The sequence below is a fragment of the Eubalaena glacialis genome, chromosome 2 (genome assembly GCF_028564815.1).
Source record: "Eubalaena glacialis isolate mEubGla1 chromosome 2, mEubGla1.1.hap2.+ XY, whole genome shotgun sequence".
Lineage (NCBI taxonomy): Eukaryota > Metazoa > Chordata > Mammalia > Artiodactyla > Balaenidae > Eubalaena > Eubalaena glacialis.
The window spans coordinates 17378118-17405088 of record NC_083717.1 but is presented as its reverse complement, the minus strand read 5'-3'; the positions used below and the strand labels follow the sequence as shown (position 1 = coordinate 17405088).

General features: G+C 43.6%; 1 protein-coding gene across 8 annotated transcripts in view; it reads left to right on the top strand.

Annotated features, from left to right (window-relative positions):
• The first annotated feature begins 1789 nt into the window (after positions 1-1789).
• NRP1 (neuropilin 1) overlaps positions 1790-26971 on the top strand; it is a 135698-nt gene continuing 110516 nt past the window's right edge. For 3 of the 8 annotated variants that reach the window (XM_061178901.1, XM_061178918.1, XM_061178889.1), the window contains exons 1-2: positions 2557-3138; positions 6507-6681. In XM_061178901.1, coding sequence (XP_061034884.1) covers positions 3066-3138; positions 6507-6681 — 248 coding nt within the window. In that variant the 5' untranslated portion in view covers positions 2557-3065. Of the gene's footprint in view, positions 2028-2555; positions 3139-6506; positions 6682-26971 lie in introns of those variants that run through there. The other 5 variants (XM_061178895.1, XM_061178909.1, XM_061178881.1 and 2 more) reach the window with 4 other exon arrangements.

Sequence of the window (26971 nt, the reverse complement as noted above, 5' to 3'; positions counted from 1 at the left end):
AAGGACAATTTGCTCTGCACCAACCCACTAGCGGGCAATTATCAATCAGTGCGGTAGGGCTCCCATTACCCAGTACTGCGTGTGGAAACTCAGGAGTCCAGAAAAGCCTCAGATCAGCTGAGACCAGACAAATCAGAGGCAGAACTTAAATATGATATTTCCCCCAGAGTACCTACTGCCTGTCTTATTAGTTGGTTGGAGAAAGACTGGCAAAATGCTCAGCTGGGGAGCAAGAAAGGAGACGGACGTTTTCCGCGCCTCGACCCGCGGGAGGTGCCCTTCCCCGGGAAAGGCGGGAGGGAGCCCGGGGGCGAGGTTGCGGAGTGAGGGCAGTGCCTCTCCGAGTGCAGGATCTGGTGGCTTTATTTGTTAGCTGGTGGCTCCAGCCTGGGAAATGCACACTCAGCAGGGAAAGGGGAAGAGAGATTGGCGGCAGTTTTCTAAAAACAACACAGATCAAGTCTCCGCGTGTGCCCCCTCGCTCACCCCGCGGAGGCACAGACGGGTCAAAACCGCTCCCCGGACCGAGCGCGGCCGCGCAGTTCCCACTAGGAAGGAGGAGGGCAGCCGTGACTCCAGGACTCCAGGACGCCCGGGCGTTGCGCCGCCCGGTTCCCCTTCTCTGTCAACCGGCCAGGTTCAGAGAGGCGCCTCTCCCTCCGAGCCTCGGGCTAAGGTCGCCCGGGGTCACCCCAAATCTGAGGATGCCGCTCGCCCCGCGCAGCCGGGGACTGGGACTGGCGGGGGTGCGCCGGGGACCGAGAGGAAGGCGGGGAGGAGGCGTCGCGCGCTCGCGGTAGCCAAGCGCCCGGGCTTCCCTCCGCGGCGCTGGCTCCCCGGGGTCTGCGCAGGGCGCGGCTGGCGCCCTGTCTCGCCCCGCCACTGCCCCTTCCGCTCCACCCAGGCGTTTGACTCCCGGCCTCGTAGTGCCCCCTTCCAACCCCGCGTCAGGGGTGGGATAGCCGAGAAGGAGGAAACCAGTGAGGGCGAACAGGCGCTCGCGGGCAGGGCGACTCGCGGCGCCCTGGGTGCTGGTCTCCAGCTTGGAGGCGGGGACTCCCCGGGCGCGGGCGGGCGAGCCCGGGGTGCAGCTTTGCACCGCGCGGGGCTCGCCTACACCCCAACCGGCGCGCGCCACCGCGCCCAGCCGCCACCCGCGAGCGCTGAGCCTTCGCCCAGGGGCCGCGCGCCCTGGGCCTCCTCTCTCCCGTCCCGCCCCTAGTTCTTCCGCCAAAACCTTTGACCAGAGTCTTCCTGCCAACATTCCTAAATCTCTTTTGCCAGCTCTTTGCGCCAGGTAGGAATAAGGCTCTGCTTTCGGGTGTGTGCAGAAACGCCGTTCCCAGAAGGCGTCTGACCTTTTCACCTTCCCCGCGAACTCCTTCGGAGGGGGTCCGCGGGCATTTACCCCTCTCAAGGACCTGATCCGCTGCCAAAACCTGTCTGTTCCCTGAAATGTCCTTGCTGTTCCTATCCGCAGAGGCTTTCTACAGCAGTTCCCGAAAAGCCCTCGGGGGTGGAACTTGGGGGCATCCAGCCCACATTGAGGACGCGCCGCCGTGGGGGGCGGAGGTGGGGAGGAGCTGGAGGGCCGGCGTGACTTTGGCCTGTGGTCTGAGCTGGTACCGTGAGAGCCCTGCCAAGAGCAAACCCCGCCCCCGCCACTGTTCCCCTCCCCCGGATTGCACAGGAACCCGGGGCACTGGACCCCTAATTTCCAAACCCCGAGCACCTGGGCTCCGAGCCAGGATGCTGGGCGGGGTCGGGCGACGACTGCCCCCTAGCTGGAAGGCACACCAGCTCCCACCCTCCAGGGTCCCCTCTGACCCGGAGGAGAGGACTCCAGATCTCGGGTAACAATGGAGCCCGCGGCGCGCGGCGGGCACCCGAGCACGCCAGGCGCCCAGCAGCGCGCCCCTTTACCGGGCAGGGAGGCCGGGTGGGGCTGCAGCACAGCCTCGCCCGCGCGAATCTACTGACTCGGCTCTACGTGGCAGCGACACTGCCGACCCTCGCCCGGCTCCGGGGTGCGTCCCCCACCCCTGCCGAGCTTTCCTCAGCCCCTCCGGGCCTGACCCGCAGCGTCCAGGGGCGCCCTGCTGCTCCTGCCCCAGGTCACTACCCGGCCGCCCCGGGCGCCTCCCGGGCGTTCGGAGTTGGGAGCAGCAGCCGCTACCTCCCGCGCGCCCCGCACGCCTCGGCGGCGGATCCCCAAGATCCTGGGCGAGCTGCCTCGCTCTCCCCCGGGGGTCCGAGCGAGCACGCCGAGGTGGGCTAGCTCGACCCTGGCGCTGCCACCGACCTCGACGCCCAGTCCCCCAAACACACCCGCCAGCCCGCCCCGGGCGCGGACCCCCGGCGCCTCCCTTCCCGGGAAGGTCCCAATAGGGCCTGCGGGAGAGACGGACAGACGCACGGGGAACGCACACGGAGGGAAACTTGTTCCTCCCCGTCTCCTGTCAGGCCATTGCTGGCGAGCCCGTGCGGGGAGAGGGGCGGGAGGAAGCGAGGGAAGGGCTCCAGAAGGGGAGGGGAGGAGGAGGTGGGGGAAGCAGGGGTGCAGTTGGTGGAACTCCGCCGTCTCCCGCTCATCTTTTCATTGCTTGCTCCTCTCCTTCGCGCAGACACCTCGGACCTCCCCTGGGCGCCAGCTCCTCGGCTCCAGCGGGTCCAGAAACAAGCCGGAATTTTTTCTTTTTTTCTTTCTGGAAATTGGCGTTGGTGTGCGTTTCTCTACGTCCCTCCTCCTCCCACCACCACCGCCCCCCCCCCTTTTTTTTGAGACATGGCCCGGGCAGTGGCTCCTGGAAGAGGAACAAGTGTGGGAAAAGAGAGAGGAAACCGGAGCTAAATGACAGGATGCAGGCGACTTGAGACACAAAAAGAGGAGGGTTTCTCTCGGATCACGGCATTGCCTCGCCGCTTTCCTTTCTCCAAGACGGACTGAGGATTTTACAGCTCTGGGAGGAGTGCAAGCGCTCCGGATTGTTGAGATCGCCCCGGTGCTCTGTTTTCCCTGCACGTTCGGTTCTCCCGCGTCTGCCCGGGAACCCAGCGAAGGGAGGATGGAGAGGGGGCTGCCGCTCCTGTGCGCCGCGCTCGCCCTGGTCCTCTCGGCGGCCGGCGCTTTTCGCAACGGTAAGTGACAGGCGGAGACGCGCGGCCACGGGGGTGAACCCGGCTCCAGGCTGCCCGCGTCCGGACCCCGGACTCGCGCCCAGTTGCCGGGATCCACCGGGGAGAGCCGCCTCCTGGGCGAAGGAAACTTTTATCCAGGCGGAGAAATCAAGCAATAAGATCAGTCGGTGTAGGGCAGGGAGATTTCAAGTGCTCTGACTCCCTCCTGAAGTTGGTTGTTTGGCCGTGGAGGTTTTCCTACCTCTGCTACAAGGCAGAACTGCTTACCTTCCCAGAGCAGCACACCAATTATCTTAATAATGTTTCCTCCCAAAGGCAATTAGATGAGACTCCCTTTCAAAAATCTGATGGCTGTTGAAAGTTAATGAACACTTTACCTGGAGAACTTCCTGGTTCTCGAGCAGCTCCCCCGAACTGTTTCCTCTGGTGGGTGCCTGCAGGAGATAGCGGTTTGCTGGTGGATGTAACTCCCTCCTCCGCTTTTGTAAATGGCCCTGATCCGTCTGGAGTATGAATGAAAGTTACATCGTGTCAATAAAGGAATCTGATATATACAGTGTAAGGCACCAGGATATCTGAAAATCCGCAACCTAGTTGCAGCTTCCACTTAGCTTTTAAAACCACTCACTGTTAAGTAAATGGAAGACCGTGCTGGGTTATAAACAGTATCCTGTAACCTAAATAATGTGTTTTAAAATGGGATCTGGTTGTAGGCATGTTTGACTTAACACTGTAAAGTAGGTGGAAGCAAGGGGATGGCATTGTCTTTACAGTAAGTCTTCAGCAATTATTATTAACTAATTATCAAATATTTACTTTTGTCTGGCTTAGATTTCAATCAGAGTAATTAGAAAGAAAGACCATCCGCTACTTACGGTGGTATATTGTTTTAATAAGAGACCACAAGTGGAGGAGTTCATACCGAGAGGAATGTAAATCACATCTTTACGATGGAAGTTAATCTTTCTAACATGCTTTTTGGAGGTTTCGTGATTGAAGCAATAGATTTCCCCAGCAGCTACCAAGCAGTGTTCTAAAAGATACACCTGGAAGCAAAACACGCACACACACAATTGTGAATGTGGAGTTCAATTTATTAATGAACCTCGGATGATGGCATCTTTCTATAGTCTGGCAGGGAACGAAATAACATTCACCTCCAATTGAAAGAGCTCAAGTGGTTAGACTTTAGAAATTACAGTAACCCAAACTCTGCCTCCACAACTCCGGAGATTAAATCGGTGGTGGCGTTCATAGGATGGATTTGAAATCCAATGCAAATAGCTTTCAGACTTTAGGTTGTGAGCTCCATATGTCTGTGTGTGTGGGTGTATGTGTATGTACATACATAAGAAATATATATACTTCTTAATTTTCTTAGCAGAAATCTGGGAAATGCTGAGACCCTGAGCTTCAATCGGTGACTTGACTAGTTAAACCCATGTTGCTGTGTTTGCAGTGACCAGAGCCAGTTAATGCCTCTGTAGCTTAACAGACCTCTTCCAGCCATGTCCACCTCCTCCGAGTACCAGTGTCTGCTAAATTAATTCATTAACCTTATTTAGGACTAATGGTCCAGAATCATTAGAAACTGCTCTTTCTTAATCAACTGTTAGAGAGATTTAACAGAGCCAGGGAGTCTAGGAGTCCGCATTATCTTATTACACTGTCACTTTCTCAGAAGTCACAGATTAAAGAGCTCTGGTGTGGTACCGAATCCACCTAAATGTCTTCTGAAGTGACTCTGTGGAGTGGCTACAAGCAGTGCTGTTTTATTTCACTCGTCTAACAGATGCCAGACACTGCCATGATGTTTGTACAGAGCTGGAGGAGACTTAATGAGATGGGGTCGCTTTCCAAGTTTTCTACACATTTAAAATAATGCAAGAGCCTCGGCAGAATCACATAACAGAGTCCAATATAATCATTAGCTGAGATTCTGAACTCCGGTTACAACATCATTTCTTCTTGGCAAACCTTAAGCTTCTAAAAGCCAAGGCAAAGGAAACCCATATAAGGCTACCCCCAGTCTAAGAAACAAAGTCAAAAACATCTAGCAATTGAGAAAAACAATGTAATTTATATTGTCTTCTTTTTAATTTATGGGAAATGATTTCTGTAATGCATGTAGCTTTATGCATTTTTGATGGGCACTTCATCTTTCATTTCCATTTGACCTGGTTTTCCTGTAATAAAATTCTGTAGATTTATAAATTCATGCTGAGAGCAAAGAATGCCATTCTCTTTCCACAGGGAATCTATTAGATGCAATATTAAAATCTATATATACCATTACTGAAAATTTGTGATTGATAGGCTTATATATTTCACTGCTTTCATACCTGTTCCTCTTACATAGTTTATGCACCAAATTTTTATTGCTCGAAATAAGCATCAATAAATGTGGCAGCATTGCAGGCTGAGGCTCTCCAATATGAAATCCATCATTAAAAGTGACAATGAGGGTCCACACTGAACAATAAAGCAGCCCAGAGACTGGTTTCTTTGGCTCTCAGTGAATCACTTTGGCTTTTGGGTTTTTTGAAAGGAGGGCTCAAAACTTGTTAGCTCACCTTTCCTAAACTGTGACAGTATAGCTCATCCTATGTGATACCCAGACCTCCGTGTGGTGGAGCTTTTTCCCCACATGTAGGTAATTAGAATTAATGCTGTGTAGCTATTTATTTTTCTTTCTGCCCAGTTACTTTGATCTGGTCTCCAAGACTGAGCAACTTGGAGCAGTAGAGCAGAATTATTTCTGCTTCACCACATATACTTTGTTCTCTGATGATCTGGATCTCAAAAGCAGAGATAACTCAAAATCACTTAGATTTATGGGCAGATAAAACAACAACAACAAAAGGTTTGGCTTTAAGCCAATTGAAATCCTGGATGACAATCCCCACTGATCAATGACACAGACCAGGCTTATCATCAAAAAGCAACACAAAGGGTCAAATAGCATCTTTTAGTCGCCTTCACTTAGAACTCGCTCCTTAATGCGATTACACTTCTGGGGGGATAATTAAGTCTAGCAGAAGCTCCCTGGGGACCATGTTAACATCCATTGAGGGGACTTAATGTTTTTAATGCTGGAAGACCTTTTTCTTGGGAGGGAACTTTGCGTGGGGTGGGGGTGGGGTCCTATCAGATCTCAGTCCACTTTCCTCCTGAACCGACTTCCTGAGATCAAAGAGTGTCCTTTGGTGGCGTGTTGGTATCGGCGCCACCTGAAGGACCTGCAAGCGCCTCTTGGAGCTCCCCTTAAAAAGATATGGAATGTTTAATAACCGGTCATTTATATGTAAATTTAGAATGCCTAACTGGTTGTCAGGAAAAGGTCTACTAAAATATTATTTTTATTGCAGATAAATGTGGAGATACTATAAAAATTGAAAGCCCCGGGTACCTTACATCTCCTGGTTATCCTCATTCTTATCACCCAAGTGAAAAATGTGAATGGCTGATTCAGGCTCCTGACCCATATCAGAGAATTATGATTAACTTCAACCCTCACTTCGATTTGGAAGACAGAGACTGCAAGTAAGTGAGAATGTTTGAACAGGGCGCCACAGCACCATCTAGTGGGCACAGGTGTCTATGGGGGGAAGGTCTGTGAACCACCTAGAATGTAAATGGATCCAGGAGGGATTCTGATCTAGGCCAGATCATGTGTCAATGGTATGGAAATTAAATTATGTTAAGTGATTTCTGAGTGCCCTAAACCAGGGAGATTATATTTAAATGTGTAATTTCTCATATTCTTTTTCCTGTTAACACTTTTGGTTTTGGAACTCTTTTGTTGAGAAGTGTGTATATATGTGTCTTTTTTTCCTGGAAAGGTGAAGAATTAGAAACCCAAACTCTCACTTGAGTTCTTATTAAATATCGTAGGTCACTCTCATATAGTGCATTGGCAGACGGGTATTGAGGTCGGGTATTTTTTTTAAACCAATCTGGGGCATGTTTTGTGATCTAAGAACTGTGTTTATCTTACTGAGTTTGACATGACCAAAGCAAATTGTCATTGAAAAAAAAAAGAGGAATATAGGGTAAGTCTAATGAGGGATTTTTATAGTAGATTAATGATTGCAAGTCTCTTATGGAAAATGCTAAAAGAACTGTTAATTCACGATGAATATAATGTTTGTTCATGTGCTTTAGCATTCCTATCTCCTTCTATGGTTAAGTTACTAAGCATCAACTTATACCAGGTTTCATTATTATGAAAACATCCTCACTAGAGGGACAGTCTAAATTATATTTCCTCACTTCGTATGAAAGAACTGTGTGTAGGTTTTGCTTTCCACAGTTGGAAAGTATGTTTTAACATTGCAAGCGGCAGTCCACTCGGATCCAAATTTGCTTTTCTCACTGGACATCCACGCAGCAGACCACCTCTGTCTTATCCATGTCCTCCTGTTCTGGCACACTGCACATGGTGTACTCTCCAGAGACTTGAACCTGAATATCAACCTTCAGTGATGTTTAGATATATAAATAGTTTTAGCAAAGGAAAGTAATCTATTTAAATCTCACTTCTAAAGTGTTTCTCAAAGACTGATATGTTTTCCCAAGTTTTAAAATGAGTCAGTTTCATTATTTAAAGTATTTTCTTTGCCAACACATAACCCTTTTAGAGAAGAAAAGAATAGTATGAAAATATTCCCACCTGCAAGAAGTCCTCAAGAACCTGTTGGTTTGGTGGGGTAAACTAGTTTTTCATGGTCAGGGAGATGAGGTCATCTGATTAATTCAACATCTGATGCCTGGAGAATTAGCATACATTCATGTCCTGGTGGTCAATTTCCAAATAATCAGTGGAACACTACAGCAGGTAAAATTATGCCAATTTCAGTTGAATCTTTGTTCTGTGATTCAGAAGTGCTTCAGGGCATTATATTGACTTTTTAATCTTGTGTGAAAGTTGCCATTAATAGAGTGTTCCAGTAACTTCTTGGAAACAGGGAATAATTTTTTTTTTTTTTTTTTGGCCAGTATTCTGTATGGTGGTTTTTACAATGTCAATCACCTAGACAAACTGGAGACTTGTTTTCCATTTCATTTTATTTTGTTTTGTTTTATGTTTTGCATTTTGCCAATACTTAAACTGCTATAGGAGATATTTTTAAGAAACTCTGGTAAAACATACTCAAGTAATAACATTATTCCTCAAAATAAGGTGCTATTCGATTTCAGTAAACTCATGCTTACTAATTCCTGATCTGAGAGTTTTGACCATGTATATATGTAATATAATAGTTAAAGAATTCAGAATAGTTATTAGCAGTGGTGTGCTGGTCAATGTTAACAACTGGATCTAGGGAGGGGATAGGTCAAGTCCTGATCTGTGATATTTGCCGATTTCTGTAGTGTAAATATTCCCACCATGGCCAGTTTCAAACTACAGTGATGTCACTGTGCACAGACCTGCAAAGAAGTGTGTACATCTGCTTCTCGTGAGCTGGTGTGAGCTGGCTCCAGCACCCAACTGCATAGGAGTGTAAGAAGGGGAAGCCAGTTGAATGAGATAATGTGTGTAAAGTGTTTACAAGTGTCTGGCACACAGCAAGCCTTAAATAATTCTCTGCCATATCATGATGTGAGGTAGAGTATGGTAGGATGCGGGGAGCAAACTTTTTTGTTAGTTTTGTTATTTAAAGATGATAAGAAAAGGGATAATTATAACTCAGAGTAAGGGGCCATTTAAGTGATATCAGCAAGAAACTGACAAGGCCAAGAAGATTGTTTCTGTAATTATGATGGTGAGTTTTGTTTTTGTTTTTTAATGCTTCAGAATAAGGTGGTTTTTTCATTGTAGCAAGTGAGTATTTGTTCTCTGTAAAGGAGCCCTCTCCTGCCCAGTCTTGAAGGCTGATACATTTAGCTTGATGTGGTCAATGGAGATTATGGCCCTGGAAAATATCTTTGTGCCATGTTTCCAAGTGGTGCTCCCTGATTGTTTTATCAAAGAAAATTCCAGAAATGATATAGGAAGACCAACTTAAGACATTTGCCATCACTATCTTTCCTGACTGGTCCACTTGACTCCTGGTTATTGTTGAAGGTTGCAGCTGAAAATTCTACACATGTGGCGCAATTATCTCCTTTTGGTTGTGAGAAGAATCCACAGCTTTAAAATCTACAGGGGGTTAGAATTCCCTAGCAAAATGGAAAGCACCAGAAACTCCTGTAGGAATAAATTCATAGACTTCCAAAGTTTATGTTGGATGTGCAAAAGTACAGATTTTGGGGTTTTGGTGGATTGTGGGGTTTTTAAGTTTATATTAAGCTACTTCCAAAAATGTATTTGAGATGACACATCACGTTCAGAGAACTGGTAAGCTTTTACTTATCATTTCTGTTAAGAACAAGCCGTTTGTCTTATTTGAGATATTTAATGTCTTTCCCTGTCTCTGCTATATTATATGTCTAATAGCAGTAAAAAGTACTTGCTGTTCCCGTTTTATAGTAAGATAAAATAGGGTAGTGGATATGAAAGCCCTTTGAAAAGCTAGAAGCTCCTCTCAGAAGCAGTTATTGTCATTCTCAGGATATCTTTAACAACTTGATGATTGTTAGAATATTTGGACATAGGAAACTAAGCAAACTAAATATGTTAATCTAATAATGGGGATGATCCGCATATAATACATCCCGCATTTCTCTTGAAACTGTTGGTATTTTAATAGTCAGCTTTCATAATGGGAAAGCTCAAGAAATTGATTCCTTCACAATTTGCTTATTGCAAAACATCCTGGAGACCCAAGTAAACAATTGTTTCTTAGAGTGTAGGAATAAATAAGTAATTAAATAGCTAAGCTCTGGTAGGAAAAATATTTTTATTTCTATTTATTGTTTTCTTTATCATGAAATTAAAATATTCTCTCATAATTTTAACCATACAGTGAAAGGCACACAATCACAAATTTTCATGTGAAGAACACCAGGACTGGCCCAGTACATAATTAACCTGTGCTAACCTTACAAAAAGGTTTTTACGGTGGATGTGGGGGGGGGGGGGGGGGAGAAAGCAGACTAGCTAACTAGCCTGGTTTTATTGTGATGTTGATACCAGAGGTGGCTATAGAATGTTCTGAGTGGAGAAGAAAAGGAGGAATCTGATTTCTCTCTTTTGCACCAGCAAACTCCTCCATGCTTGTGAAGTGTCAAAGCAGAGTTAAAAGCAGAAAAGAAAGAAAAACCCACCTGCAGAGTGTTGGTCAGAAGGCAGTGTTCATTGTGCATTGAAAATGGTTTTCAGTACTTACACTGAGCTGGTTGGGTCTTACTCCACTGGAGTTTCCTTCGGTGGTAAAGCGGCCATCTTGACTCTCATAAAACTTTATATCTGCATAATAAACAAGAATGTCATTGATACAGTAGTTAGAATTTATGGAGCTTTTCCGGTTTCCCAGCAATGCAAACTATCAGCATGATAATTTATAATGGTTTGTGACAAATACTGCTGAGCAAAGAGGTGTGTGGTTACATTCAGATCAGATGTCATCTGGGGAGCAATAAAAATTTCACAGACATTGGGTTAAAAACATTAGGAAAATGAATGTGAAGCTCCAGAAAGAGAGTCCAAAAAGGTGGTGGTGATGGGGGAGAAGGGAGGTCTTCTGAGTGACAACTTCCTGACTTCACTGCCTGATTTGTCAGGGCTGTTTTGTAGGATTTCACCAAGACACAAGGCTAACATCCCATAAATGCTTTTCTATCATTTAGATTTGTAGCCTTTTCTTTGTGTAACCAATAAATTGGTGTCTTTTTCTTCATTCAGTGCAGTCAAAGGAAGATTTCACTCTTGTAACTTCATATGAAGTTTAAACACAATAAAACTGTAATTAAATAGAGAGGATACTCAAGTTTGGGGATTTTGTTGGAATAAATCACACATTGTCTTTAATGCTACTTTTAAAATTTCCTAAGCTGTCATAAACTTTGAAACACCATTTATTTTCATAGACTATAAACTCACTGAATGAAAATTAATCCTCCCTTAGTTCCTCAAATCTGATTATTCCTGAAAATGTAATTATACAATGGTAACTTTGTTGTTTATAGGGAATTTGGGGACTATAAGTTCCATTTTTGGTTTCCCTCAGTTATATTTTTTGTTTTGATCTTTACTTTGTTCAGCATGGATTTTTGCATTAATTTTAATTTTTTTAAATTGCATTAAAGTATTACTTATCCTGATTAGTGAGTTTTTTTGTATCTGAGGCATGGGCGTACCCCTAGTCCTAGCCTTGGGTTTTAGAGCATCACTTAGACCAAAGCAAACAAAGACTTTGTTTTATGGAAAACAGTGGGTATTTTTTGCCAAAGTAATTCTCTTTTTTCTATACTAAATATAAAAGTATATTAAATTATAATCTATATCTAGAAAAATATACTAAGTAAGTGTAACATTTGATACAATTTTACAAAGTGAGCACACCCATGTAACCGAACCAGAGCAAACATGTCCAGCTTCCTAGGAAGAGGCCACCCCCTGTCCACTTTAAGTCTCTGACCTTTGGCCTCAAGGACAGCTGCCATCCTGACTTGTGTGATTCCATTTTTATAAATTTCAAAATCAGACGAAACTCCTCTGTAGTCTTGAAGTCTGGATGTACTATCCTTTGAAGATCGCCAAACTCTTTGGAATGGGGATAGAAAAAAATGTGTACTGTTCTAATCCCAAAACAGTCTTACTGAAGCATTTTTTCTAATTGTTTTTTGGTGACTACTATAGAAATATAGTTCTTGCTTATACTACAGTTATGTTAAAATAAACACAAAGTTTTTGGTCCAAGAGCCTGCTTTTTATGCCAGGCAAATTCAGAACGATCTTCCTTTGCTTTATTTTTCCTCATCTTTTCATTGCTGATTTTGATCTCAAGTAACTTCCCAACATGGGCAACGTGAGAGGCACCACCACCAAGCTAAATTCAATTAAAAAACTATTGAATGGGTAAAAATGAACTCTTCTCAGAACAGCGGAGGTCAGTGTGGTTGCTACCACCTGCAGAATCCTTGGTTGCTCCTCAAGCAGATAATTATCTACTTTCTTCCTTTTGATTTCTTTCCGCATTAGCACTGATTTAATTTGAACAGAACGCCATGTGTTTAATAAAATTAATTTCCTTTATTATTTCTTCCTATAAGCAATCACATTGGATCATAATGAATTTTGAGTATTACAAGGTTGTTGTGTGTTGGGCATTTCTGTAATTTGAAAGAAGCAACCTTTATGAGAAGATTAGTTGAAATCTTATCCAATTGAATCAACATGTGCATGGCATTTCCAACCAGATTTCACTTTGGGGAGGCGGCACTTCAAAATTGATCCAAGGGAGACATATGCCTGCAGCCGGCATGCGTATTATCAGCTCCTTTCCTTCCAGCATAAAACGTGATACTTGTATGCGTGCTGACATCCTTCGGAGAAGCACATACACAAACACATATGTGCGTGTGTGTGCTTGTGAGGGAGACTATAAAATAGACTTAACTAATGGTCGTTGTAGTATTCATCAAGGCTGATCATTAAGCCTGAAGAAAAACAAGAGACAAGATTAGTGTTCAGATCAGGTTCCAAATGCCTCTTAATTGGGTGTTTGTAATCAATCCTGACTGTAGGAGTCAGTGACCTGGCAGAACATAGCACCTCCAAAGAAGACTTTTCCTGCTCTTCTCTGGTTGATTGAACTGTGTCCAGTATCCAGGGCAGTTAGGATGACACAAGGTCAGGACAACCCTCGGATTGGCTGTGAAGCACACCAAACACATTATGATGGCTTATGGCTGAAGTCATTTAGTCTTTACAGATAGCACAGAAGGTGAACTGCTTTCATTCAGAATTCTACTAAATTCTGCAGAAGCACGGAGAGGAAAAAAAAAAAAATCTTTTGGCTTCTGTCCATTCAATTGCTTGTAACATAGTTTTTCTCCTCATCAAGCCCAGGTCTGTATTGCACATATCTTATATCTTATTTATGGTCAACGTGTTTTTTCTCCTTTAATTTAAATCATCAAAAGAATATTTATTTATTTATTAACTTTTAAACTTTTTTTTATTTTAATGTTTTTAACTTTTTATTTTATATTGGAGTATAGCCGATTAACAATGTTGTGATAGTTTCAGGTGCACAGCAAAGCGACTCAGCCATAAATATACATGTATCCATTCTCCCCCAGACTCCCCTCCCATCCAGGCTGCCACATGACATTGATAGAAAGGAGTCTTCGTGGCTGGTTCTTGCTGCTTAGTCCTCTATGGCTGCCATGTGCCCACTAAACACTCTGTGCTCCATCTGACTTCATTTCACTTAATCTTTTTATCATCCCTATTTTGCAGATGATAGCCCTGAGGCTTAGAAAAGTGAAATTAACTGACCCCAAATGCTCAGCTGCTGCACCAAATATCTTTCCATCTTTGTGATCGAAAGGGCTTGGGATATACTTTTTGAATGCGAAAATGCGAATGAAATATCACTAGACTACTTTTTATTCAGCAGCCATATTCTTCTATGAAACACACAAAAATTTAAATACAAACCAGCTGATTCTGAGGAAGGACTTAATTTTTAAACTCTTAGTTTGGATTAAGTGAGGCCTTGTGCACAGAAACTTCCAACAAATTGATGATTTTCCACTGAGTCAAAACTTGTCTTAGCAATGAAATTTGCGGTGGGATGTGACAGGGGGAGTATCTGAATTCTGGCTTCTTCGGTTCATGGAGTTTGAAAACACAAAACACACACATAAATACAATATTTATTTGAAGGCCTGGTAACCAGGCAGCACAAAGTTTCCATTTATACAGTTAGTTCAAGGGGCATATGAGATACCAGCTGTATACCAGCTCCTCACAAGCCCAGGAGTAAGAAGACTGGGTTCTCTTGCAAACACCCCTCATTCACTTAATTTCAGGGAAATAGCAGGAAAGTTTTGCTTTCCCACAGCTCCCCTATTTGTAAGATTTCGATACTTGTGTTGGCCACAGTGACTCTGTAAGGGCTAAAGAGAGAATGTTTGCTCAAGGCACTGAGTCCCTGTGAGAAACAGAAGAGTGTTTTTTGAGAAGAAACCAATGCTCCAGAGTATTTTGTTTCTATCTGTTCAGACACTTGTACAAGCAGCCGGACAGGTTGGAGGTGATGGCTTGTTGCTTCTGTGATAGATTGGCATGTCACGGAGAGCACAGCCAAGTCCCGTCTGAAAGAGGATGCTGAATGTCTCCCCATTCGAGTTCTTACATTTCTTTAGAACAGCCAGAGGAGGCAAAGGCCAGTCAGTGTAGTCACGATTTCAAGTCCTCATCTGACTCTGTAACCACCAGATGCTGTGAGCAGGCCAGCTGTTGTGTAAGATACCCTTGGTCAGTGAAATGGCACGGAAAAAGTTAAGATGTGGTCAAAATCTTAGTCCTGGCTAGATAGCTTTACAAAATTAGAAAGCACTAAATTTCCAAAGCTAAAGAAAAAAGAACACTCTTGACTCAAAGACAATGAAGGACACGGAGCCCCACAAACTTGGTGGCACTGGGTTGACTTGGTCTGATTCAGGATTATGTTGTTTTTTAGGTGTAGTAGCACCTACAAGGGGTAGCCCATAAGTTGATTTTTCATCGAAGGTTGTTGACATTAAGCTGAGGGAAGGGGCGGGGGGTAGGGGGAGTTAGCACTGATTGGAAGTTTCCTTTTTTTTTTTTTCCAAGGAAAATAATTTGCATTTTCCTTACCTTTTATTCCAGTGCCAATTTCTTTGTCCCTGGCTGAGGCCATTACTGAGTAACTGTTAGGCTACACTGGTTCAGTCCTTCAAAGCACATCCTCATTTCCCTCTGTAGCTGTGCTAGCATCATGCCTGATGTGTGTGTTAGCTCATTAACACGAACTGGGGATTTCTGATTGTCAGGGGACCATGTTAGCAGCTCTCTGTGAAAAAGTGTTCTGGTGAGAATTAGGGACGTGGGTTATAATTGCCCCTCTGACGTGCATTCCCATCTGTGAGACAGGACACAGGTCATACGGGCTGGGTTGCAATCTATGAATGGCTTGGTTATGTCACCATTAATACTGTGGTTTGACAGTGTTAACCAGCATGGCTCAGGAAGACGGAATGACATCAAGGTCTGTGTCTACCTAGACACAGCTTCAATTAATCTTTTTCCTTCTCTTTCTGAAGAAAACAAAATGCTTTCCTTTCTCTCCCAATCTTAATAACACAACGTGGATGAGATAATGTAGGTGGAAATATCTTAGGAATACAAGATAAATATGTTAAATAAAGCCTAGGTATTACTCTAACAGGAACTGCATCCGCAGGTTTTCTTCCTTAAAATAAGTTCAGACTGTAAACAATAAAGTCTGCATCCTTGGGAGGAGACACATAAATATTTCAAGAGCACGGCACACATCCACAATAGAGATGGTATCTCATGCTCAATGTGTATTCAGCCAACAAGAATTTCTGAATGTTCTTATAATAAATTGGCTGGTTAAGTGTGTCATAATTGCAGTCTTCTAAAAATCTACACTACTGTATATAAAATAGATAACTAATAAGGACCTAATGTATAGCACAGGGAACTCTTCTCAATACTCTGTAATGACCTATATTGGAAAAGAATTTTTAAAAGAGTAGGTATATGTACATGTATAACTGATTCACTTTGCTGTACAGCAGAAACTAACACAACATTTAAAATCAACTATACTCCAAAAAAAGTTTTTTTAAATAAAAAATAAAAATCTGGATGGGTGGAGTTTCTGGAAAATTCAAGGAAGATGCTATCTCAGTGTCACAAACTTGATAATAGCATTAATGGCCTTTAAAGAGCCATTATTTGCCAAGGTGTGCCTTCGGACTTATAAATATATTCAGTACAATCCAATGGGAAACCAGCCCATCCTTTAAGGCAGGAGCCAGTGTCATGGTGGTTATTACAACAGGGATGTCCGTTCTTCCCAATCAGTGAAACCGAATAGTGCCATTACAGTTGTGTCCAAGAGAGAGGAAACTACATGGATTTTGTATTATAAATTCATAGTGAAAAGCAGCTGGGAAAATCAATGTTTTAAAACTGATGGTCCCTTCCATCCTCCCCGCTTTCCCTCAGTTTCTAGGAGCCTCAGCCCCTTTCACCTTGCCGTCTCCTTCCCCCCATTTCTGGTTAGGACAGATTTCCCAATAGTGGGGCCGGGCGGAGGGGTGATTCTCGGTGGCCTCGAAGAAAAGCACGTCCGCAGGAAGGCCCTTAGGATAGTGGCTGAGAAGAGATTACTATTTTAGACTCTTCTCGCCACCTCACCCTCAAGAATGGTCGTATGTGATAAAAATGATGTCTGCAGCCTCTCAGAGTTCCCCCCAGCACTGTTTTCCTTTGAAATGACCACAGCTGTGTATGGCTGGGGGTCCAGCAGAAGGGCTTTTCTTTCTTTCTTGTGGGACCTTGTGGGCCTCCCCGGTCCAATAGATTCTGTAGGACTTTCCACTCGTGAGTAAAAGAAGCCCTCCTTGGACCTGTTACTCTTCAGACTAATCTCTCACCTCTCTCTCCCTTTCCTATGACTGCCAAGGGCTTTGAACGTGGTGTCTACACCCCAGAACTCCACTTTCTCCCTTAACCCTTCTCAGCCTAAGTCCTCTCCCCTCCAGTTGACTGAATTGTTTGCGCAGATGTTAGATTCCAATGACTATTCTCATGCCCCAAACCACTGGCCTTTTCTCGGCCTGAATTTCTTCGACCTTTGCACAACACGGCCCAGAACCCTTGAGACTCTGGGGCGTCTCTTGATTCCTATTTATCCCGCACATCAGTTTAAAGCCTCTAAATCATGTAACTACAATATCTATCGCATCTATCTTTTCTGTTATGTTTCTCCTGTTAGCACTCAAATTCCAACACTTGTTAACCAATCCCTGGTGCTGACACATTAGCCTCAGGAATGGGGTTTTCCTCCTTCTCCCACCCTGCTTAGAAACATGGAGAGTTCCCCATTCCCCCCTTGCTTCATCTGTGTTTCTCAGCCTTGAATTACGAGTTCAATTCAACTAGAAATGAAACCATGTCTCTCCCACCTGCCTCTCTGGCCTTTCTCCTGTGGTTCCCTTTTATGTTCAACCAAAGTGGCCGCCTTGGAGTTCTTCATAGTCACTCCTGCTTTCCTATCCCATGCCTCTTCACGGGCTGTTTCCTTCCCAGACGGACGAGGGGTCAGTGCCTTACACAGACCTGCGTCTCCCTGTCAACGTGTGGCCCATCATCTGGCCCTACCCGCAGTGATGCTTCCTTCTGAAAGCCATTTCTGATGAAACGTGGTCTCTTTCTCTGTCCTCGGACACACCCCCAAGACCTATGTTTAGGCATCACTCACGTTCCTTCCAGTATTCTGTGTTTGGTCATAATCATTAATATTCTGCAAATGTTCACCCAGCTAGTTTGGAAGATGCTCCAGAGCAGAGGCTGAGAGTGTCTCCCAGCCCTGGCAGAGCCGCCCACAGTGCTTTGCCTGTAGCAGCTGCTCAATTAATATTTGCTGAATTGAATTGGCTGACTGACATCCTTCTCAGCGTGTTCACCAAACGCCAAAGGACCGAGTCAGCTGCCCAGGAAAAGCTCTAACTTAATTAGACTACGAACATGCACACTTACACTTCTCATTTACAGGGTAAACCCTTCATTTTCCTGGGTAGTGGAGTCAAACTTACATGTTTCCTCTAAAAACCTCTACTTTGAAAAGCCTAGAATTTCTACATGTGAGTAGCTTTAGCTAAATCTCAAAAAAGATGCAGAGGTACTGCTTGACAGAAATCTCTTCTTTCTGTTTCACAGTCATCTCCACAATCTGATCCCCAAACTCTTGGGACTTTGTATCACAACTCTGTAAACTTTGTCTATTGTATATTACTATCTGGGCTCACATCCAAACCACCTTTATGTAAATTTCACACAAATAATTTAGAGCCTTCTTCCGTTCCTGCTGGCAACCCCAATAAATGCACATGTTAACTTCACAGCAGGCTTGCTGGGAAAGACGTAGAACGTGAACTTCTCCCTTAGAAAGAGCAACACGGGCTGCATCCTGTGCTGAGTGTTGTAAATATGTTTGTCCACGTCACCAGGTAAAAACCAAGCCCTGTGTCCTAGAGCAGCCACGTCAAGATGCTGTCCTGGAGAGCAGACAGACCGAGTCAGCCCAAGGTGTTTGCTGAAGTGGACAGAGAGGGGTTTCAGTTGCTCCCCTGGCTCTCACCTTTCTCACCATAAGTGTTTCCTAAGCATTTCTTAAAGCTGTGTGTCACAATAGGCAAGTGTCGACCCAAGAGGGAGGGACCGGTGCATGGCCATGTCCACAACAGCAAGCACCTCAGCCACCATGGCTAGTTTCCACATTCCTGCTGCCTCCCCGATGCCATGACCTTACACGAGTTCTCTGGGGTATTTCTGGATGTTTGTGTGACATCTTTGGTCAGGAAACCCATAGCACCCCTTCACTCTCACATCTCAGGTTTGTCTGCATCCAGAGAATAGAACGACTCGTATGATAAGCTCTTCCATTTCCCTGCGGGGGAAAGATGAGCTGGGGCCGAGGCAGAGGGCCAGCTGATCATGCCCTCAACTTGTTCTCCTTTGGGTGTGTCCTGTGTTTTCACGTTCACAGTTCCCTCCGGAGACTGGCTTAGTGGTCGGTGTGGCCTTCACACGTGATGCCTCTAGGAACCCATCGTGATCCTGAGTTCTAGAAGTGACAGCCTCCAAATAGTTGTGGGCTCGTGTGTTTCATCTTTCTGCACCTGCATTTCCTCGTCTGTAGGGTGGGAGGGATGGGTCCTGCTCAAGGAGCCCCTTTTGCCTCTAACATAGCAGGGCTCAGCTTATGCAGGGGAACCCTGGTGCCAGGAGAGCAAATTCCAAACATGCCTTTTCTGACCATTCAGCCTGGCCCTGATTCCCAATCCTTTCTTTGGTTTTTAACAAGACCCCCTCATCCCTCCCACTTCCCTCTCCAAGCTACCCCAGCTCAGCCCAGACCGTCCCTGCCTTTTGCAACACAGCCTCTGCCTACTGCTTTTTTTTCTCCAAGACACAGATTTCATGTCCGTTTTCTACCCCCCAATTGTGTCAGGCATTTTAAACTCTATTTTGGCCGCATTTATTCCAAGGAATCATTCACTTTTTCACCTAGACCTTAATCTTGCCCATGAACAGGCCTGTTTTAGCGAATCATTTATTTAAAAGAACTAGGAATGTGGCCTCATTTATTGTTCTGCTGTTGCTGAATATAACATGTGCAGGCTACGGAAATTCTCTGTAGGAATGAGTTGTTTGTTCTTGAAACTAGATGAACCACAGGCCAAGTTCGAAGGGTACTTTAACTGCAGTTGATAACCTGAGTATTAACCTAAACTCGGGTTTGATCGCTAACACAGAAGTAGCTTTTACCTTATCTTTTTGTTCAGCATAGCTTGTTAAAATTAGATTGTTAAGAGCAGAGATTACATTGGCAAAAGTACAAAGGAATGACAACAGCGATTTTGTTCATGAATCCCACCTCACTCTTTATGTCTCCATGGCAGTGTAAGCTATGTATCTATTTGTAAAACAGCCTTGAATTAAGGTGCTTATTCAGACGCCATTGTAAAAATAATTTTCTGAAATTGTGGTCTATCAACAGGAGATAAGATGGCACTTTGTTGTCGCCTGCTGAGGCCCATTATGAATATTCTATTTCAGAAGCAAATCACACTGTAAATACAATGTTCAGATTCATTTATTCCCACAATAGCATTTTTGCAAAGGTGTAATTTCATAATTTGACTTAGCATTGATAGCACTTCATCATTTCAAAACTCTTTATAACCGCAGGTTAATTCACACATCCTTGGGAAATTATTTATTTGTACCAGACCCATTTTAGAATGAAATCACCCAAATGTTTAAAGACTAAGCAGCTTGCCAAAGGCTGAACAGGGGCAGAGATGTGGATAAAATTTGCTGTCCTTCTATGTTTGTCCTTTCCTTAGCACATTTCACTAGGTGCTTCTGAAGAATTTAAACACAGATGCGCTACCAATAAAGATGAATGTTAATGATTCTATTACAGGCAGGAAACTTAGTTTAAAAAAATAAGCCCAAGTCGTTCAAGATGCAAATGTAAACAGGACCTGAAATGAATGAATATACTAATTGTACTTTTCTCCTCTGTTTGGTCCTCCTGAACCATATTTTTGTTAAAACAAATGATCAATCGTGGGCTAACGTCTAAAGTTATTTAGCTAATTCCCAGCATTAATTGAAAAATGTCTAGTATTTCTAAACACCGTCCTAAAAAAAGAACTCGAACTGTCAACCCCCATTATTTTTGTCATTACAGTTTTCCTGGGCCTGACCTTGAGATTTTAAACTATTCATGTTTCTTATCAGTGTTGTCTGAGGGTTTGGTTTATGTATTGATTGCACAGGCCCTGAGATGGATGGTGAACACGAGTTCACTGTTAAACATTCATCATGACATAGACTTAGAAAAAAATACACATGGTAATAAATTCAGAACTCACAAACTTGAAAGTTGGGATAAATTCAGGCACTTTGTAAAGCATTGTTTATTTGGACACCAGAATTCCTCCTCTAATAGCTCACTGTTGCCTGCTGCCTCATTCATTCATTCATTCACTACGCATGTACTGACTACCTAGTATGTGCCGATTACCGTTTAGGTTTAGAGCATCATGCCCTGCCCTCATGGTGCTTACATTCCAGGAAGACAATGATAGACAAAGGAGAGCAGCAGCAGGGGTGTCCTTTGTGCCCTCTGTGCCCTTCCAGCTTGTGGAGCCTCATTATCTTCCCCTGCAGTTCCAAGACAGGCCCCCTGGGGACCTGGCTCTTGCACCAAACAAGATGCATGTAGAAAATGTCTGGCTGAGGCAACTGTTGGCTGAGCGTCAAGTTTCTTCCTGGCTCTGATGCTCTCGACTTGTAACCCTCTGCTGGGGCTCCAGACCTGCTTTGATTCAGCCCTCAGCTGGGCTGCTCTTGTTTCCCAAATTCACTTCATCTCCAGCCCCGAATACTTGACCGGTGATGCCTCATCTCCACGCCTGGCACTGACTGGCTATTCTGACTTCAGGTCACGTCTTCTTTGCCTGAAATTATTGGTCCCGGTCCATCCCCGTTTCACCCTCCAGCAGGCCCTGAGTGCCGGGCCTCAGGAAGCACCGGATGTGGCAGAGTAAGCGTGCGGCTTCCAAAGCTTCCCAGGGTGGTTTGGGGTTGCTTCAAAGTATACGTTGCCAAAAGCCAGCTCAGCAGGGCTGCTGGGGATACGGCCTCTGGGTGATTCATATACAGGAATCTCAGTGGGGACTGAACACAGTCAGCTATGACTTTTTGGAGTTGCTTTATAGCCCCACCAGCCATTTTACTGGCTCTTCAAGTGGAACAAATTCAACAGGAAGGGAAGAAAGAAGCTGTATGAGATCTTTTCTGCCTCATATCCCTAGCCAGGGCATAAAAATAATAATTCTTTGATAAAAATATTAGTGACTAAGTAAATGGGTAGATGTTTCATCTTACCATTCCATCTTCATCTCTTGCCCCGAAATGTCCCCATCACTCCCTGAACGTTTAAGTAGTGGCAATGGAAATAGAAAGAAAGAGGTATCCTCAAGGAGACGTGGTCAGAACTTGACCAGTGATAGGATTTGAGTGGAGTTGAAGACTGGGACTTTAATGATTAAATGTCTCCATCCTCGGGTCTGAAAAAACAGTAGTACCGGTAATGTCAATAGTCAAAGAAACGAGACAGTGGGTCCCATTTCAGACATTTTGAGATGCTGTTGAAATATACACACAAAATTCTATTGCTTTCAAAGTAAGATGATCAAGTTCAATGCTGATAAAAAAAGGGTTTGACCATTTAGTCTTTTTTTTTTTAATTAGTTAATTTGCTTATTTATTTATTTTTGGCTGCGTTGGGTCTTTGTTGCTGGACGTGGGCTTTCTTTAGCTGCTGCGAGCGGGGGCTACTCTTCTTTGCGGTGCGCGGGCTTCTCATTGCGGTGGCTTCTCTTGTTGCAGAGCATGGGCTCTAGGCATGCAGGCTTCAGTAATTGGTGGCACGCGGGCTCAGTAGTTGTGGCTCACAGGCTCTAGAGCGCAGGCTTAGTAGTTACAGCGCACAGGCTTTGTTGCACCGTGGCATGTGGGATCTTCCCGGACCAGGGATCCAACCCGTGTCCCCTGCATTGATTGGCAGGCGGATTCTTAACCACTGTGCCACCAGGGAAGTCCCCCATTTAGTCTTAAGAGAAGGAGGGCGCTAAGAATTAACTTGCCAAACCCGTTATGTCGCCATGTGGACGGTGGCAGATATGTTTGCTATCGCGTGATACTGCTGATTGATTAGTAGTTGCCACTTGGAGTGCATTCGAGAAAAAAGTAGCAGAATGGACTGCAGTGCCTGCCGTGGACTTGAGGAAAAAGTGGTATCACACGGCTTACCAATCTGCCATCTTTAATCCATAGGAAGGCTTACCATCACAAGGCTTACCAATCTGCCATCTTTAATCCATGCCTCTTTGGGAAATGGGCTAACCACAGAATGGCAGAGAAGAGTTTTATTTGGGACAAACATTTTTGTTAATTAAATTAAAAGGCATGCATATTTATTTTTCTTGAGCACAGAGTTATCAGAAATAAATTTCAAAACCTAATTGTTTTGTAAGTCCATTGACAATTTTTGGATTAATTTCTCTGTTTTAAATGAAGTATAATGTATGTGTTCCATAGAATCACTTTTTAAAACTCAAGGTTTGCAGATTCTCTTTTTTTAAAAAAATACAATTTTTTATAGTTCTAAATAAAAATGTTCTGTGTGGCTTGGCAAACCTCATATTCTGTTTTGCACAATAGGCCTTTTATGGAGACATGTACACACACTGAGTTTGCATATGTATGAGGGAGCCATGCTGCATATTTTTCCCTTAAATAAATATTTGAAAAACACAAGAAAATAAGTCACCCATAATCCTGGCACTCAAAGACAACACTGTCTGTATTTTTCATATGTCTTTTTTCAGCCTTTTTTCTTTGCATTTAGAAATATACATATGTTTAAAAAATTGAGATGGTTCTTTATAGACACCTTTTATCCTACCATTTTCTCTAAAAATTACATTTTAAGCATTTTATGTTAGGTCCTTAAATAGTTTTTAAAACATATCTTTTATAAGTCACATGACTTTGCAAAATGAGAATTTTAACCCAAACTGCTTAGGATATTTAGATTGTTTTCAGTTACTCAGAATTACAGGCAAATGTGAACGATGCTCAGTTGTACATCTGTATGCATGTCTTTATGTATCTTTGAGAATTTCTTTAGAAGAGATTCCTAGATGTATGGTTCCTGAACTGAACAATGATAGTAATAAAACTCCTGATACAACTTACCGGCTTGCTTGAGAGGGTTATTCTCAGGGATAAAGGAGGTTGGTGATGTTGACTTTAAAATTACACCTACATTTTTAAAGAAATTGATATTTTTACGACATAAATTGATACTTTAAATTAGGAATTGGCACACTTTCTGCAAAGGACCAGGGAGTAAATATTTTAGGCTTCTCTGGCAAAACAATCTCAATTTCAGTGACTTAACTCCTCCATTATAATGAGAAAGCAGCCATAGACAATAGGTAAGTGAATGGGCATGGCTGTGTTCCAGTAAAACTTTATTTATAAAAACAGACCAACAGGGGTTGGTCAGATTTGGTCTGCAGGCCATAGTTTGCCAACCCCTGTCTTAATTGAAAATTCGGCTGTTCTGTGAAAACATCTGAATTTGTGGCTATCAAAAATTGGGAGCCATGCTTTGCAGTGTTTCCTTTCTGAAGACTGGGGTTTGTAGGATTGTGAATCCCAGTTACAGACCAGGGAAGGGAGTCAATCTGCTTCTGTTGCAAGGCAATTTGGAAACTAAGCAAGGAAACTATGAATCAGCCTGTTGTTTCAACATATGTGGAGTATGGAACGGTCTATAAAGTTAGGCTTCTGTCTGCCTCTGTCAGGCAGCTGTGTCTGCCCTGCATCTTCTCTTGGCACTCTCTTGAGAAATTCACTCTGACTCCCACAGAAAGAGTCACATCTATGTATACAAATGACTTTCACTCAATATTGATTCAATCAAGGGCTCCGTCACTCATTAATTCCAGTGTTACTGCACTATTCCTAGGAAAACAAAGCTGAAGCCGGAAGGGAAAAATCTGAGAAATAACTTTGTTCTCATGGAACCTACCCAACAGGCAATATTTTTCCCAGATGTTAAGCATACAATTGCTTTTCCTTAGGTGACCCTTTGTAGAGCAGCTAACATACATCATTGACTACCTTTAAAAAGGTGTAAGACACTAAGGAAATACACCAAGTGTAACGGCCTAAGTAATGCTACTATGACAGAGATAATTAGCAATTATCTGTCACAGAAACTTGTAAATCGACCAGGGGGATAAAATATGTTTTATCTTGTTATTTCCCTGGTTGTCTACCTCTCTTGTGAAGGTGCTTTGAATGAAGAATCCTTCTGGCACAATGAGGATGAAGGGATGTTGCTTTCAAGGGCTGTTGGCTCTTACGTAGATGCACGCACGCACGCACACATCCTTCTGACCCCAAGAATGCAAAAGCAGCTGCCTTCATAAACACCACATCTGAGTCCAGCAGTGGTTATATGCTCATTGTTTCTGTCTCTCTTATTTATGCTAGAGAAACAATGTGAGCTTGATGTAGACAGCCCTCTGCCAATAATAGAAGTGTGTGCCCAGTCAGCCCAAGCAAGTAACAAAGAGCTGGGGGAAAAAATGGATTTGACCCTAGCAGATTAGTGTAAACAATAACTTTCCTGCACACACACACATACACACACAAACCCCATATATGTATAACAGCTGTAAGTTAAAATTTTGTTTAGAAATAACTCTTTTTTACTAAAAGACCCCAAATTGTGTTCCCACCATAAGCTTCTAGTCATAATACACATTTTAAAAAATGTGTAGAAAGTTATAAACACACATCTACTGCTCGGCAACTAGCCAGGAAGATAACCCCAGATTTACATTCTGATCCTTCTATTTGATGGATGAAGAAACAGGCGTTTCAACAGTGAGTGACTTGCCCAGTGAGTGGGTCCCTGGTGCAAACTTGGTTCTCCTCATCCCCAGAACAGTGGTTCCCTTGCCTGTCCAGCCTTCCTGTTCAGCTCTGGTGTGTTTCCGCTCTGTGGTTTGTTGCAGGTTGTGCACATTTGTGATGTGGTACTTTGGGATGCATGCACGCCCTTCTGCAGTGAGTCCTCCAAGGGGTTTAGAACTTATTCTATGTCATCTCGAAGGGTAGAACAGGGACCAATAGGTAGAAATTATCATCCTAATACACCATAACAAACCTCCTAACTCATAAAATATGATTTCCCAGGGATGTCCAGGTTTAATCTTGAGTTATTTTAACTTAAGAGTTTCACACATTTTTTAAATGCTCTTAGTACATTACATATGTTTGTACAAATGCAATTCAGCACATTAGAAAAGTTGTTATCCACCTAAATATGTGACAGCAAATCTTAGAAGGGAATTACCAGCGAGGTCACCCAAACCATTGATTTCCGCTACTGTCCCTGTGTGCTGTGGATTGGGCCTTTGTAACGTCACAGGCGCTCATTTGTGACCTGGCAGGACACACCATCATGGTGTGCATGGCTCTATAGCAGACCACTCTTCAGTTACAAAGAACTGATTCAATTGTTTACATTGCCTTAAGTCGTCTGGTGGTATGGATGCTTTTGCTTTTGGGGGTTTCATTGCTTAGACTCAAGACATGGTTTTCTACTCTCTCTCTACCCTGATGAGGGACCATTTCATAACGTGGTGAGCTTCTCTCCCCGCAGAAGCTTTCAAGCAGTGGCCTGATGCCATCTTTGAGGGGTGCCGTGCATTTCTGTAAAAATTCAGACCTCGACTGAATGTGTCCACAAATAAAAGGAGATGAGTAGATTGAATGCTAATCACATGGCCATTGGTTTATGGAGTCATTTCATTTCGTTCCCCAGAGCACGTAATGAAAGACACAGCTTATCTCGAAGCTAAGTTTCAATTGGATAATGGCACTGGGATGGCCGCTAGGGGACAGTCATTGTGTACTAGCCTTCTGGTGCCCTGGGTGCTAAAGAGCAAAGGGACCAGTGAGGCAATAATTTGGGGCCTTTGGGGGTGGGGGGAGATAAATTAGGAGTTTGGGATTAACATATACACACTACTTTATATAAAATAGGTAAACAGACCTATGGTATAGCACAGGGAACTATACTCAATATCTTGTAATAACCTATAATGGAAAAGAATCTGAAAAAGAATACATGTATATATGTATAAATGAATCATCTTGCTGTACACTTGAAACTAACACAACATTGTAAATTGACTATACTTCAGTAAAAAATAAAATAAAATAAAAATAATTGGGGGCTTGTGGATCAGGACAGAGATGGCTGACGGAGAACCTCAGAGAAGGAAAAAATGTTGCCAAGGTCTCTTATGCGGTGTTTGTTTTCTTCCCCATTCTCCTAGCTTTCTCAATTTTTTTCAGTGATGATACAGTTCTTCTGGGGGTAGGGGTTCCATTCAAATAAGGAAGAGCAAATCAGTGAAAGAAGAGGGAATGGAGGCCAAAAATGGAAAGTATTTTACTGAAAACATCTTGGGTCACCTCCTAAACTAACTATTATAATGTGTTTCAGTTCTTTTCTGTTTGACCTTTGTTTATGTGTTAACCAAATTTCATCTAGTT